At 44.4% G+C, this 16038-nt stretch overlaps 1 protein-coding gene across 1 annotated transcript in view; it reads left to right on the forward strand.

Moving 5' to 3' along the window:
- CD96 (CD96 molecule) overlaps positions 1-16038 on the forward strand; it is a 101596-nt gene that overhangs the window by 59032 nt on the left and 26526 nt on the right. Inside the window, exon 4 of the mRNA XM_023943208.2 lies at positions 13627-13842. Within this exon, the coding sequence (XP_023798976.2) occupies positions 13755-13842 (88 nt within the window). The 5' untranslated portion in view covers positions 13627-13754. The remainder of the gene's footprint in view (positions 1-13626; positions 13843-16038) is intronic.

Below are 16038 nucleotides of genomic sequence, written 5' to 3' on the forward strand. Positions count from 1 at the left end.
ACCCAATTAAAGAAATGTAAGAAGCAGCAGCTGGTCTCAGCCTAGATTCATGGAGACCTGAGCTCAGAGAATACCACCCAGTGCAAACAAAAATCCAAGAGTGTCTAGCTGATGGCCCTGCTGAGGTGGTGGGAGAAATTACCACCAGGAAAAATAGCTGTAAACGAAGCCTTTGTTTTGATGGTAAAGCCTTGGAAGTTAGCATCTTGGGCTGTGGCACTGCCTTGTGTCTCTTTCCTGGAAAACATTCACTAAACATGTCATTAGCACATATTACAGTGTTGCTGCTATTAATGACTCTACCCTTCTTGAAGGAAAATATTTGTGATTTATGAATAAGTTAGGTTTTTGTTGTTGTTTTTGTTTTACATGGTTTTGCCCGAAGCACAACAATTACTACATCTCTGAAAAGCCCATAAATGACAGAGGCACAGCAGTTGAGTTCTCTTGAAAGATTTAAGCCTGTCAGTCCAAGAAGTGCAGTCGTCTTGGCAGCAAACAAGGATTTAAGTATCTTTGAGACATTTGCCTTTAATTGTAGAGGAATGGCATCGCCAGCTGCAAAAATGTTTAACCTTCAGAATTGTTTGTCTTGCTCATTAGCATCTCGTAGAGGCACTGATTACAAATATGAGGGCTGGGAGAGAGACCTGTAGGATAGCTGCCTTGGCTGGGTGGCAGGCACAGCCATGGGGTCCAGCTGAGTCTGGCCTCAGGGGACCTCCAAAGAGTCTATTTCTAGAGTAGCTAAAGGTCTGAGCACGGTAGCATAGTGCATAATGTTACAAACAGCAGGTTCCTGTACCTTTAGCTGAGAGGGGGACAAGTCACAAGCCTGGGAAAGCTGGGGAGCCCCTGTGGGGATGTTGAGGTGTGGGATGATGTCTGGTCACGTCCCTTTTCAGGGCACAATGACTGTGTCACGTTGTTTCCCTCATCTTCACCTTGGGCAGGCAGGAGCCGGACACATCTGGTGCCTCAGAAACCATGGGGAGTGGGGAGGAGGCACTTTGGCTTCAGCCAGAGCAGCTCAAGATCTGTATCCTTCTTCTGTACCACCAGAGCTCTTGTGAGAAAAGGTATATTCCTGGAAATTATTTTTTATTTTAAATTCCAGTTGCCCAGATTGCTTTCTATACTAAGCAAAAAAAAAAGATTGGGCAGCCTGTCTACATTTTTTTTTTTTTTTTTAAATCGCCAACAGAAATTAAAATGGATAAAAGCTTTATGACTGTGCAGCCTCTCTAATTATGAATGCTTCAAACCTTGCTTGTCAGGAAGCTGTGCTGGACTTTGCAAGTGCTGCTATGCAGCCTGGGCTGCTGCTTTCCCCCCAGGATCCAGCAGCACGGGGGTGATTTGATGAGCTCTGCCTGGCTGCCTGCATGAAACCACAGGCTGGTCATAACGAGTGCTCAGCAGGCTGTCCTTGCCCCTTCTGCCCCCTCCAGTTCCCCAGCCAGGATTCCTAATTTACTCAGCTGTCTTCTAGCACAGGTCTGATTCAGTATTGTACTTGTCATCCCCAGCTTTCTTGATTCACTGGCTGAAAAGCAGCAAACACAACATGGCACCTGGCAGGGTCCAACACTGTAGAAATGCCTGTCTAAAGACTGGAGCTGGGCTTTCCTTTTATATAAATTGAGTAAGTTATTTACAGGGAATCTCTTCTTACAGAGAACTGTGTTTCCTTGTCAATCGCTGCCTTCTGACAAGTGCTCAGCTTTCATTCCAGATCTGCTCACCATCAGCCCTGTCTTCAATTTATTCCATAGAAGTTGGGATGCTGTAATTGGACTTCTCCAAGTCTACACGGCCTTGTCTGAGTACGCCAAATGTCTTATCCGGGCTTTGATTACTTCTCTGACAGGCCACAGGCATCGTGTTTGTTTGTTTGCTTATTAGGCAGCTTCTTATCTTAGTTGTAGACTTAGGAAACTCCATCATTGCAGTTGCACAGCTCCAGCAATTAGGCTTCCTGCTTTTCTGGTCTGGCTGGTGCTACCTTACCCTGTATAAAGAGCAGAAGAAGGAGGTGTAAGAAAGAAGGTATCACCACTGGGAGCAGTCAGCAGTCTAAGGTAAGAACATTTCCTGCTCACACGCATCCTATGCGGAATCCTATCGAGCTGGGGTGTGGAGCAGAACAAAAAGCTGCTAACACAAGGCCAGCAACCAAAAATGATCAATAACATAGATTACTATTTCACACACACACACAAAAAAAAAAAAGTAGGTAAATTGGAATAAAAGACTTTTCCCAGATTTTTTTTGTGCATAGCAGAATGCCCCATTCCTGGGAAGTAAGTCTGGTTGGGTGGGGCTTTTGAACAACTTGGCCCAGTAAAAAAATGTTCTGTCCATGGCAGGGGGGTTGACTAGATGATCTTTGAAAGTCTCTTTTAACACAAACCCAGTTGGTGATTCTGTAAAAACTGCTTGTTGCCTTTTTCCATTGTCAACCTATAGCAATTACATATTCACTGGAAGATGAGCTTGGCCTGGGGTTGCAGATGTACATCTGAATCTTCATCAAATGGCAACATACACCTAGCAGGCTGTTAAAGTACAAATATTCCGATTTTTCACCTGCAGTGGTACCAGAAGTTAGAAAAATATTGAGGATTTATAAATGCCATTTATCCTCTGGAGAAGGGAGTCTGACTTACTGCATGTGAAGGCACTGCAAATTAGAAATGTTTTAATCACGTATTCCCATTGGTGAACACACTTAACAGCAGCAAATATTTATCCAGATGGATGAAAGCAAGAATCAGTTTTGGCCTCAGGTTGTCACTGCTCCTAGCCAGTCACATATGTCACTGGTGGGTGTTGCTGACTTGTCATCTTCCTTGCTGAGAGCATCTGGGTGTCTTCAGCTGCTTGCCAGCCCTTCCTTCCCCTCTCTGGGCTGCTCCCAGTCATTCTCCAGGCTGTGCCAAGTACATCAGCCACTGGAGAAGGTCCATCTGCCAGCCACTCACAGGGGAGCTATTTGGGACTCTTTTTCTGCAGGTTAGCACTACTGCCAGGATCTTGTATGATTTTGACAGGCTACAGGAGCCTGACAAAAAGGTTAAATCAGACACTTGCCTGGCACAGTTTTAATTGCTCAACAGGACAGTGCAGGGTACTGCCTGCCAGTGCTGCTGTTCATTTAGCTGCCCTTAAATGTTGTTCAGGCAGTAAGGAGTTTTAATAAAATATTTCCGAGCAAGGAGCGTGGATATGGTGCTGTGTCATAGAACAGGACATTTTTTATGCAATTTCAGTCTCTCTGGGCCACAGTTCAGCTTCTTTCCTTTGAACTCTTCAAGGGGAATCCAATCTGAACCCAGTGTTAAGTGGTCAGTTTTCTGAGCTCTTCTGACAGAACCACAAATGCCTAAATTTTTCATACAGAGAGCCTGATCCCATGAGGATCAAATGAGGAAGTTACCTCTTAGGTATGGCATGAATCAGCAGGGGAGGGTGGCCTTTATGTGCAGGGTCTGAGATGCAAAAAGTGTGACTTGCACATGTAGCTTCCATCCTCTTGACAAGTTTCTGTAATAAGATTAACCATAGCCGACATAATTTTAAGGCTAAATCATGAAGAATCCTGGAACAAGGCAGGGGAAGTTCCGTTGTTAAAAATGTAACAGGCTGTTATGGAAGGGCACTTTGAGAATGATGATCATAATGGCAGCAAAATTGCATCAGGACTAAGTCGCCAGAGCAACTTCAGGGAAAATTTTGTTCCTGCTTTCCAGGAGAAAAAAAATTCCTGTGTTCTGGTGAGCTTATTCAGGCCCAGAAAACTTGGCACTTAAAATTCCTTAAGAGCTATGTAGTTATGGATTAAGCTGCAGAGGCACAAAATGTTTCCTTCAACTGTTGCTCCCTGCAGAGGGTGGGGACGGTGGATGCCAGTGAAGCTTTCTCCCTTGGGAGCTGTGGGAGGCTGCGGAATGCAATGCCAGAGGTGCCCTCACCAGCCCTCCTCCCCACACCACAGCAGCAGCACAGCCTTGGCCTGCCAGGTGGTAGCTTTAAAAAGCCCCTCCCAGCACCAGCTGTGTAATTCAGAGGTCTCTCCAGTAGTGACATCTCTTTAATGTACTCAGGAAAGGTAGGCAGGGCACAGAGTCCCAAATGCCTGGAAACCAAGGGGATTGGGAAAAGCCCTGGCATTGCTGGCCAGAGAAGGTGGCTGCTAACACATGGCAGGGGCCAAATGTGCTCCATGATGTTTGTTCCCAGTGGCCTGGCAGGCAGGGCAGTGGCCCTGCTTCTTAGCCTCTCTCTAGCTTTACTGCTTTGGGCTTGAAATTAATACAAGTTGTCATAAAAAATATGCTCACTGACCATCTGTGTTAATAATTAACTTAATGAGGATCCAACTGCCTCTAGCCCATCCCAGAGTAGTTAATTGAGGGGATTGTGTTTATAATCTGTACCTTGAGAGTCCTAATCTTCTCTTCTGACTCTGCCAAATCACAGATTGATTGATTGATTTTGGTCTCTTGGAGCAAAATAACAACCTCCTGAGACAGAATTTGGCAGTTTCCCAAAGAGGAAGTACATAGAATGAGGAACCAGGAAAAAACCACAGATTTCTCTGTGGTGTTTAAATGTGGCTTGCTACATCCTGCTTCCTACAAAATGCAAAGCAGTAAATGTCAAGCTTTTAGGTGCACTTCAGGTCCTATGGAAAACCTGTTGCTGTTGGCAAGGAACTTGTTTTGTGATGATGGATGGTGAGGCTTTTTCTGACCATTGGTGTGAGGGATTAAATAAAACAAAACAGAAGGTCATCCCTGCCTGTTGGGGGGTGGTGGGTGAGGTCTTGCAGAGGTAACTCCCAAATCTGGCATCCTCCTGTCCAGAGGAAGGGCCTGGCTGCTGGAGCTCTTCTACACAGGGACTGGCAAAACGTGATGCTGGTGAGGGAAGGAAAGGTCAGCCATAGAGAAATACTGCTGGAAATGGCAGCTGAAAATGGAACATTACAGGAAAACATGCTGGAGAGCCTGTCAAGGGATCTAATTCTTCATGTTTTGCCAAAGTCAGACTAACTGCACCTAAGTTATTTTTGGTCAATATTTTTTAGAATTAATAATCCTAATTATAAGACAGCTAACATACTTGCTCTCTTCAATATTTTGTCCTTTTTGAAACAGCTGATTACTTCCCTGAAAAAAAAAAATACTAAAAAATATCCTAGTTATTTCCTGTGGACAACCAGTGTACCAATGCCATAAAGTTGAGCATGTGCTTTTTCTGTTCAGGAAATGTAAGCAATCCTCCCTAGGATCCCAAGGCATACACTTGTTGCACCCAGTGTTTTCAGATCTGGGCAGCATCCACACTGGTATAGCAAAACTTATCTTCTGGGTGAATGGACCACATTCACAGACCACTTCTTTCCCTTTTTCTTTTGTATATGGGTTGTTAAAGGCTTTTGTTGTACAAGCCACTGAACCATATAAGAATTTTCTTTGAACTTACATTTCTTTCATTATTCACTCTCTTCAGCTTCTTGAGAATGAGAGCCAGTGCAAAGCAGGAAGCCTGTCAGGCAAGTCCAATATCTGAGGGTGTTATGAGATTACAGCCCCAATCTAATAAGGATAGATTAGTTTTGTTTCCAATTTAGCCACAAGCATTCCTGTTTGAACCAGATATTAAATCAGACTTCTAAAATGGTACCTGTACTCAGAGCAGCTGGTCAGCTGTACTGATATCCGAGCTCAGTACTTGCTCTTGCATCTTGAAAGACCAGAGCCAAGACATGGCAGAAGCACCGCGAGCCAAACGTGTCTCTGGTGCAGTCACGTAAATCACCCAAACCAGCCTGAAGCAATTTTGATCCAGCTCCTGCAAACAGATCTATGGCTTCTGAACTTGTGTTTTTGATGCAGTTCTGTGGTGGGTTTTTTTAATTCCTCCTTGACATGCTCTTTACTTCACCATGTGAGTCAGTGCAATTTTATAGGGAGAAAGGATGACCAGTAATGGCCACAGCTGCCACAGTTTGCATGATGTTTGGTGCTGCAGCTGCCATGCAAAAGGTTCTCTGGAGACTCTGATTCACACAAGTCAACTTTGTTCAGTTCTGTAATGAGTGATTTTTTTATTTATTTTTTTTTCTTATTTGCAATTAAAATGTCAAATAGACTATTTGATTTGTGTTCAGTCACAGTGCAATTCTCCAGCTTACTGACTTTCATAAGTCTTGCAAGATGCTGCCTTTTTTTTTAATCCAATTACAGAAAGAGACTGAAATTCATTTACTGAAATCATTGATTTTCCAAGGGGCAGAAGGTGGCTTCAGCCTTTTGGGAAAGAAGGCTTGGCTAACATGAGTGGCTTTCCTTGTCTAGAGAGTCGTGCTCTTTTTGGGACACAGTCTGGAAGCACCCAGCAGCCACCCACCAACTTTGGTAGTTAAACCCACTGAGCCACTACATATTCATTTGGAAAATGGAGGCAATCATGCAAAATAGACGTTAACTGCTCTGCTAGAGGTCTCAAATGATTTCACTGCCATTAGCAGTATTGCTAAGCTTAATCAGCTGTGGAGAAGTTAAAGCATAACCTCATTCCAGGCAGCAGAAGAGCGGTGTTCAGCCGAGTGGTGCCTGTGTGTCAGTGGGTCACAAGCGGGCTCCTGGGAATGGTTAGGTAACACATCAGTGACTGGGATGGAAACAGTATTGAGGACAAGGGGTCAGACTGGGAGGAGGGCTAGAGGAGATGATTGCTAGCCTGCTCTTTGCTCACAACCAAAACTCCAGTTCAGGGATGATTTTCATTACTTGGTTGTCCTTTCTCTGTTCTACGCAAAAAAACCCTGTGTGAACAGTGACTTTTTAAATCCCCGTTAGCTGAGAGATGAAGTTTCATTGAAAGAAGCAGCAGCAGTGCAGGCCCTGGTTAGTATTGTTTTGGGAGGTGTTGGGGGTTAGGTGTCCTTCCTTTTGTTCCTTCTCACCGATGGAATTTTTACCCATTAGTTGCAGGGAAATCTGATTGCTGGTACTTAGTGAGTGCTGGAAAAACCCAGGGAGTTCAGCTGGGCCCAGGGGAGAAGTGGGGCAGGAGAAGGGGAGGGTGGGGGCATCTGGCTGGTTTTTCTTGGGCTTCAGAGCAGGACACGTCCTGGGAGCTGTTGTTGCTTGGAGAAGGAAATTCACTATAACCCAGATGGAGCTGCTGCTTCTTCTTCATCTGCAGGCTCCTCGCACCCCCTGTCCTGCCGGGACATGTGGCAGTGCCAGCCTGGAGCTGCTGATCCACCTCATCCCCCAGCCCAGGATCTCAGCTCATCCCTGCTGTTCCAGCTGAGTGTTCCTCAGAGCCCTGCAGGAGCACCGGCACTGACTGCCCCAGGGGTTTGTGAAGCAAAGCCTCTCCTCCATCCCTTCCCGTCTCGGCCCAGAAGGCTGTCACGGGGTCCCTGCTGCTGTTTTGTTGTTAATGCTGTAGTTATTGTTGTTTGTGTGCCTGGTTATACACACTGGTAAAGAACTGTTATTCCTATCCCCAGATCTCTGCCTGAGAGCCCCTTGATTTCAAAATTATAATAATTCAGAAAGAGAGAGTTTACATTTTTCATTCCTGCCCTCCCAAGCAGACACCTGTCCTCTAAAGCAAGGCAGGAGGTGACAGATTCAGCTAGAAACTGAGCATGTATTTTACATGGACAGTGACCCTTACAAATCCACCTAAAAGTGGAAGTCTTTCTTAATTTTAGTGGTGGTTGAAACGTTAGTAAGTCACATTGAATGTTGAAAGAAGGGATTTCTATTTAAAAACATCTTAATTCTCCATCCTTTTCTTCAGCTGCTTGGCCAGGAGAGCTGTGGAAGGACTCGTGTTCAGTGCACGTTGCCGCGCTAAAAACTCCTTGCGGGCTCCTCAGGGCACATTCACGTTTTGCCTTTGAGCACAGAGTGAACCAAAAGGATTCACAGCTGCAGTAGCTACGTGTTACTCTGCTTATGGTGTGGAAAATAACATTCTGCAGAATGTTATTTTACTCTCCATTTTGCCTTCTGGCTGCTGCTGTGCTGTGTTTACCCCACCTGACTGAAGGCTGCTAACTCTGTTGAGGCACTCGGGTTCAGGAATGCTTTGTCCCACGCTGTGCTCATATAAGGAGCACTCAGACTCTGCACTGCCTCCTGGAGATGACCCTGCTGTGCCCAGGACCTGGCTGAGGTGTCCTGCTATGCAAGGCTCCGTGCCAAAGCACCTCAAGAGTCCAAACACAGGCTCACACTCTTCTCTGCAGAGTTGGGCTCAACATGAGAAACAACCTCTGCTTTCCTTTTTTGATTTGTACTTCACCAACTTTTCTAAAGAGACAGGGAATTACGGTTTAGTGGACAATTTAATAGATGATGGATGTGATGGGAGTAATGCCTCATTTTCCTGTGGTTGCTTCTGACATGCTGATAACCTGAAAGGTATTTATAGGCTACAAAGATACTGCATGCAAACAAATTCATTAACATCTCGTGTTTTAGAAATATTCTGTCAAAAAAAAAATCCAAGTTATGGTTCTCAGTGTCACTATAAACTTGGCCCTTTATTGTTGTAAATTATTTGATTTCTTTTCTAATAAAGACAGCTGTGCTGCCTTCAAATTGTCACTGCTACTATATCTGAACTTTCACACCTTTAATATTTTCTATCTGATGTGTTTCCTCAGTGGTGAATTCTAACCAGTGTGCCATGTTGTGCTCTCACCAGGTGGCTATGTGCCTTCAAGAAGGTATTTGCATACAATAGGATGCATAAATTTAAATTAGTTGGGGAACACAATCCTTTGAGGATAGTCTGCATGGTAAAATGAGCTGTACAGCCCATCTAGGCTTATATCCCTTCAGAAGTGATACACTTTTCAGTTCTGACCAAGTGGTCTGTTGCTTGTCTTATTAACTCCCCTTGCCATGCATCACTCAAAGTCCCACAAGCTGTGTGTGAGGAAAGTTCTTTCACAAGCAGACTCTTCTTGCTGGAGTGATTTGCAAAAGCTGCTTCAGGTCTCTGAAGCTGCTGCCAAAGTGGCCAGGGGATGACATGGCCCTTGTGGGAGGCTTCAGTGGAATCTTAACCTTGTAGTCTCACATGAGCAGGTGTTTCCCAGCACTGGCAGTGCATTATCTTTTCCAAACAAATGCCTTTTTCAAAGCTATGGGTGCCATTATATTTTGTTATACAGTTCTTTATCTACTGTGAAACATTTTCTTACAAAACCTGGAAGACGAGCTGCACAAGAAAAAAGCCTTTAGCTGATGTTGTTGAAAATGGTGGGGAAGCACAGCTTGTGTTGTATCTAGAAAAGAGAAAGCACAAAAGAAAGCAGGGCTGGCTTCATGTGTGCTCTCCTTTTCATTTTAGAAGTAATGGCTGTGTAGAGTCTTTAATTTTGGTGGAAATATTCGGCTGGTTTTCACAGGGAAGTATTTCATTAGTGTGTAATTGCTGGGTCAATGTTCCTGTTACTTGTTTTATTTTGCTCACTGGTTGCACTTTTTATACTCTGCTTTTTCAGCAACTTGTACTTTGCACAAGGAAATGCCCAACAGCTTACCCCAACAGAACATCATTGGTCAGAAACAGCATTAAATGGGAGCAGAGGACCACAGGGACCTGTGGCTGGAATGGCAGAGAAGGTCAGGGAGCTCATTCTCCTCCATTTATCCCCAAACATATCCTCTCTTTCTCTGAAACATGGCCTGTAAGTTAGGCCCTCTAATTAGAAAAAGTAATTAGAAAGTTGAAGCAGGAAGGCACCTAGGGCTGAGTTGTTCCTGGTTTTCTCCCATGCTCTGACCTGTCAGTGAGGTAATAGGGAACAAAATTCACTCAGAGCATTGAACATCTTTCAGATGGAGATGCTGCTGGTGAGAGGGAAGCGTGTGCACCTCACTATGCAGCTCCCAGACCCAGGATGGAATGGGGCTGGATTGTGTCATACACAGGGTGTAGGGGTGCACATGCAGCTGTGAGAGAGGAGGAGTACAAGGAGGAAGCAGAGGAAGAAACTCTCTGCCCTCTTGTCCCCCACATGCAGAGGAGGCAGTGCTGTGAGCAGGAGAGAGACACCAGAGCTTGGGGTGGGAAGGGGTGACAGAGGAAGCAGGGGGTCACTGAAGAAGCCCAGTGTGTGTCCCACTGCCCATTCAGTGCCCTGTCCCCTGCAAAGCTGCTCCCCCCCAGCCCATGCCACCCCCTCATCCATCCCCCCATGAGGTGCTGTGGTCAAAGGGCCCCCATGGCTGTGGAGTCATTTCTGCAGGTTTCAAAGAAGTTCAAAACCAAAACACAGAGATGAAGTGAGAGTTTCTGTGCCAAGTGCCAAGCCAACCTGAAAGGTTAGTTTACTCTTTAATGAAATTCCTGCTTCAAAGTCTCCCCCTCTTTTCCACTGGGGACCTGTGCTTTCTTTAAGCAATGTTTAGAGGACACCAGTCTGCAAGGGTAATCATCCTCGCCTCTGGCAGGAACGGCTCGTGCACTAGCATTTCTAAAAAGGCTCTCTTTGTGAATAATTGAATTTGTCTCTGGAGTTCAAGATTTCTTTTTCTGTGGGACTGACTGTAGCTGTGCTTCCTCCTTAGGTACAGCTTACTATAATTGAGGCAGAAGAAACGTATTGCAGTGGAGGGTTTGTGAGCATGACACATAATAGGGTGATTGCCATGGAAAGAGTAATTTGTAGCATTTAAAATACTTCCTCCAGTGGTGAACAGATCTGCAGAAAATAATTGAAGGATCTCCCACTGCCATCCTTTAATCCCACAGGAATGGAAACAAATTAATGCTGCATGAGATGTCCCTGTGCAGTGGGCCCCTGGCTGCAGTGCACTGTCAAGGACCCATCCTCAATGATATTCAGAGCCCATCTGTTCCTGACACCACCCAGGACTCAGGGGACTATCAACCAGGTCAAATGTTTGTCCAGCCTAAAAGAAAACACTGTGGTTCACACAGCCACTGAGAAGGTGTGTCACTTTCTTGGGCACAACTTCTTTTTTTCTGAAAACCCCCAGCCTTGCAGTGATTTCTGTGTGTCTCTGGAATGGCAGGAAAAACCTGCACATCCCAGCTCTGAGACAATTATCCCTGTAGCTTCTCCACTAAGGAAAAGCCAAATACAGGTGTGTCCTCCCTCCAGCTACTCATGAGGTCCACGTTCTCGGGATATGTTTCAGTACCTGCTCGCATCCTTGCCATCCGTAACTTGGTGTGTAACATCCAACCCTGGCATTTGCAAAGCTGCATGTAAATAACTTTCCAGGAAAGGGCAGTGGGGAAAGAACCTCTCATAATAATTTGCTGTGAGCAGAACCTCAAGTCTGGCTCCAGGGAAGAGTGTCCCTCACCTCCTAGGTGAGATAAGTGGCGTGTCTCAGAATGGGTTTTGCTGTCATTTGCAGTGGCAGGACTATGCTGTTCACACACATAAATGTCAGCAGCAGGGTGACTATTTCAGGACCTAGGCTTTAGGATGGAATTGGGGCAAAACACAGCTCTGAACAGAACAAAACTCCATCATGCTGGGAGGTTTCTTTCTTGTCTGTTATTAATCACCAAGCACAGCAACAGAGCTGGGTGGGTGCATTCAGTCAACACAATAAAACATGGCAGCAGTATATTTTTAGGATATTATTTTAGGGGGGGAAAGAAACTCTAAGGGCAAGATACAGTGATCTAGTAATTCAAACAAGCTGCTCAGGGATTTCTTTGTCTCTTGAATATGCCACACTGCACTTGGGCTGTCTTGTCAATTTGTGATGTGTGTTTCAGATCAATAAAAAAGCTCATTTAAGACAAAATACATTCTCTCATGGTACAGAGCTTACATGACCTGATCAGCAGGAGAAGCTAAGGTAACTGCAATCATAAATGAAAATCCAAATTTTAGACTGAAGTCAGATTTTCTTGCACTCTAGGATCTGCAGATAATCTCTGTGTTCTTTGTGGTCTTCGCTCTGAAGTGGAAATCAGAACATATCTCTTTAGTATTTTTACTCCCTTCTGTGGCTCTCAATAACAATGGCTTGAATATTCTGTTCATCCTCAGCTTCAGGATTTCTTGGTCCTCTGGGACAGATCTTTCTCTGTCAGATTTCTGAATGACAAGCAGAGATTTCATCCCTGGGGAAAATTCCTTTAGCAGTAACTTGGGCATCCAGTGATTTCCTACAAGGGCTCTTAGTGTATTTCCTCAGGTAGAAGGGCAATGCAAACAAAAAAAGAACTGTGCAGCAGCATTTATTCTCCAAGATGTGTGGAGCCCTGACGTAGCCCAGCCAGCACTACTAGCCCCACCTGGAGCCTATTTAAATGTGACACCAGAAGTTTGCATATGCACAAATTAGGGAAGTGGTACAGATGTTGTTAACACCTGGCAGGTCACAAAATAGGAAAATGGCCAGAGAGTCTTTCACCATTCACATTGTTCCTGGCACCTGGAGGTATGGGGAGCTGCAGTCAGGGAGTGACATGTCAGGACTCAGCTCAGGACTCCCTCCTGAGGGAGGGCACTGCTGGCAGAGAGATGTGCCTGTTTCAGGGACTGTGATGCTTTCTCTTCCCTGAGGAACAGCTGTAATAGGCTCTGTCCCAAAGACCAGTCGGTGTCCTTGGGCCCCTGAGGATGGAGCCATCAGGGGCAACAAGCATCCTGCCCATCCATTCTGCCAAACCTCCACACCATGAAGAGCCAGCACATAACCCATATCCACGTGAGGTGTCCTGCCCTGCTCTTTTTGCCTTGGGGGAAAGAAGCGTGATAAGCAGGACTCAAACCTGGTTCTTTCTGAAAAGCTGCCAACAAATGCAGCAGATTTGCATGACTTGCCTGCAATGAGATGCTTTGCTGGCAGGTGTGTGCCTAGCTCATGGAAATGCAGTGTGCTTCCAGGAGAGCTCAGAAGGACGTGCAGGTGACCTGCAATAAAGGCAGGTGACAGGACTGCCAGGAACCACGCTCCTCCACCTGATGTGCTGCCACTATCAAAACTGACAGCTGAAGGACAGTACAGGGATTAACCACCACACCAAGGGACATTGTCCCATGTGATATTGGAATTCATCCAACTGCAGAAAATAATTCATGTTCCTTTTAGGAAGAAAAAGTGGGGGGGGGGGGGGGGAAGTGAATGTAGAAACTCTTGTTTCAATCTGTTTTAATTTCTGGAGATTGTTTTTGATGTTTTGCTGTGCTTTTTAAAGCTACAGAATGTAGAGAGCATAGAAATAGGATATGTGAGACTAGAACATGAAGGAAATTAATGAAAAAGAAAATCAGCTTTTTTGTATGCTATCTACTATATATTACACAGAACATACAGAATCAGCAGGGTTGGAAGTAACCTTTGAGAACAATTCCAACAGCTAACCTGGCATCACTATAATCACCCCTAAAGCATATCCACAAAAATTGTATATTCAGACTTAGGTACCTGGCATGTTTTTGAGAGTTTGTAAATCAGTAAACTGGTTTTTGCCCTGAGTTAATCTGCAAAGACAAAGGAAAAGTAATTGGTTTTCAACATGGGCAAAAATGTAGGTGATGTTTTTGTCTTAAAGGTTTCACAAGATGTACTTATTTTATCACTCTGGCAGGAAACTGAGGCTTTCAGTTTAATGAAGCATTTCTTACAAGTCATGCTGAGTGACTGCTGCACATCTGCCTGTCTGCACGGGGCAGGCCACTTCAACTTCCTCTTCTGAGGGAGCACCAAGAGAGCTACATGCTCACCAGAACTTCATCAAGCAAAGAGATGAAAGCAAGGTGGCTCTTCTCTCTCTTTTGTTTGCTCTCAGTGCCCTGTGTCACAGGTAAGAGTGTCAGGGGAACACCTTGACTCAGTTTATGATGGAGGGTGGGGGATTAATGAGTCTCACTAGGGTGAGCTGTAGCTACTGGCAATGATTTTCTATTTCCTGACAACTTTCTAATAACCCTGGTTACAAAGTGCAGATAGTAGGGATTAAATGGTGTGCTGACTGGCAGATTATTTAATTCAATATTCCTAACCCGCCAGAATAATCACTGGGATGAGCTCACTTGAAGTTAGGGTAATGTGTGCCCCTCTCAAATGGGCCAAAAGGTAAACTGCATTCAATGGGAAAATAAAAAATACCTCTCTGTCTCTGTCTTACATACCTGTGTATGCAGAGAGAAAGAATTGAAATACCTCAAGACAAGAGTAAATTGTAGAGGTGCAGCCCCTTAAACAGATTTTTCCCTTCCTCTTCTGCACCTAGCCCTATGTGCCTAAAGTCCCAAGAAACAAGTTCGTCATTCAAGTAAAATACTCTGAAAAGTTGACTAAGGGGAGCTGCACCTTTGTCAGAGGGAATTTAAACCAAAAGCAGCCTGAGGAAAACAAAGAAAAAGGATGATGTTCACAAACCCCCACCCCTTCAAAATTCTGACCGTGATAAACACAAGAATAGTTATTACCAGCTAGGAAGAACAATTTTGTAGGATACCAAATTTTCCAGTTAAGAAGGGAAAAGCTGCCTGTATTTGACTAGCATAGAAGGATGCATCTCACAATCTGGCATAGGTTGTTCTTTCTACATCACTGAGGAAAACTGGTTCTTTAAGTAAAAATAATTCATACGTGTATTCAAAGAAAATAGAAAATAGAAAAATTCATAGAAAATCTCAAGTTCAAAGAAAGTAATAGAAGCCTCAAAGCATGCCCATGTAAGAAAGAAATGGCAATTACATAAAAATTGGAATTGGGGTTTTTGTTTACCCTGAGGATGAAATCCTCACTGAAGTCACTCAAAGGTGAAAGTGGAGGCCTCTATGCCCTTTGTGGAGATCACCTAAATGTCTGGGAATTATTCTAAGAAATTTCACTTGGAGCACAGGTATGCACTAATGGACACTATTTGGTTTTGAAAAATAAAGTTTATATAAAGTGAGATTATTTATATTGAGAAGCTAGCAAAAAGTTAAGAACACTTTTGCACAAAATGTTTTCAGTTAAAATAATCTAATGTGCTAGGCTACTAAGAAATAATGCAAATTAAAATGTTGTTTCTACATATATAACTTTTTCAACTTAATATAAATTCCTTAAGTGATCTTTCAGAGGCATTCTTTATATGATCCTTAGACCTAAAGCAGCATCAGCATGAATACGAGAGAAAAATGCAGTGTGCAGTTTGTTTGATAATAAGTCTTTGTAAGTCTTGGTCTTTGATTGCAAGATTTCTAATTGATTTTCCCTTAACTTTTAATAACGCAAAACTTGTGGTGAAATCAGAAGGCTTTTCCTATAATAACAGTCTCCTTGGACTAACAAAAATAGTTTTAGTAATTTTTCTCACAGCACAAGGCTGTGAGACTTGTCATTCAGGTTTATTTTTATTTACCCTCTTGTATCATCACATTTTTTAGAATAAAAGATGAGCAGAACACATGCAGCAATGAAGCAGCAGAGATTGATGTTGGCCATGGCCATTCAGTAGCTTTGCTCTGCACACATCTGATCTCCAGTGTCCATGTCACCCGTCAGTGGACAGGTAGAGCCAGCTCTGTGGGGATGTGTCACTCTGCCCTTGTGCCTTGACCCTGTCCAGCCAGAGCTGAGGGTGCTCAGGGTCCCTGCCTGGCTCCTGGCTGAGCTGGGGGAGTGTGGGGCACACTGCAGCACAGCTGAGGGTGCCCAAGTCCTGGTGGGGCACCCCCTGGCTCAGGTGCCCCAGAGCTGTGTAGCACACACGGCACAGCAAATGTCAAAGCAAAGGAATTGGTACCTGGCTTTTTCAAGTAAGGAAGGTGAGCAGTGGGCACAAGTCTGTACCTAAGGACAACTGCACAATTAATTTTATTCTGTGGACCCACATGTCCTTTTGGAAAAGGGACTTTTTGTGTATGGCTCTATGAGAGTGATTGATTACTCGTCTCACTGCAACAACCCCCTCCATAAATTATTCATCTCCTTGAGTTTGTCAGTGCCCTGCATTCAGGGGTTTGGGGACTGCAAGACTCCTACTCATAGGAGGGAGAAAGGG

Source organism: Cyanistes caeruleus, chromosome 3 (genome assembly GCF_971803275.1).
Source record: "Cyanistes caeruleus chromosome 3, bCyaCae1.hap1.1, whole genome shotgun sequence".
NCBI classification, from domain to species: Eukaryota; Metazoa; Chordata; class Aves; order Passeriformes; family Paridae; genus Cyanistes; species Cyanistes caeruleus.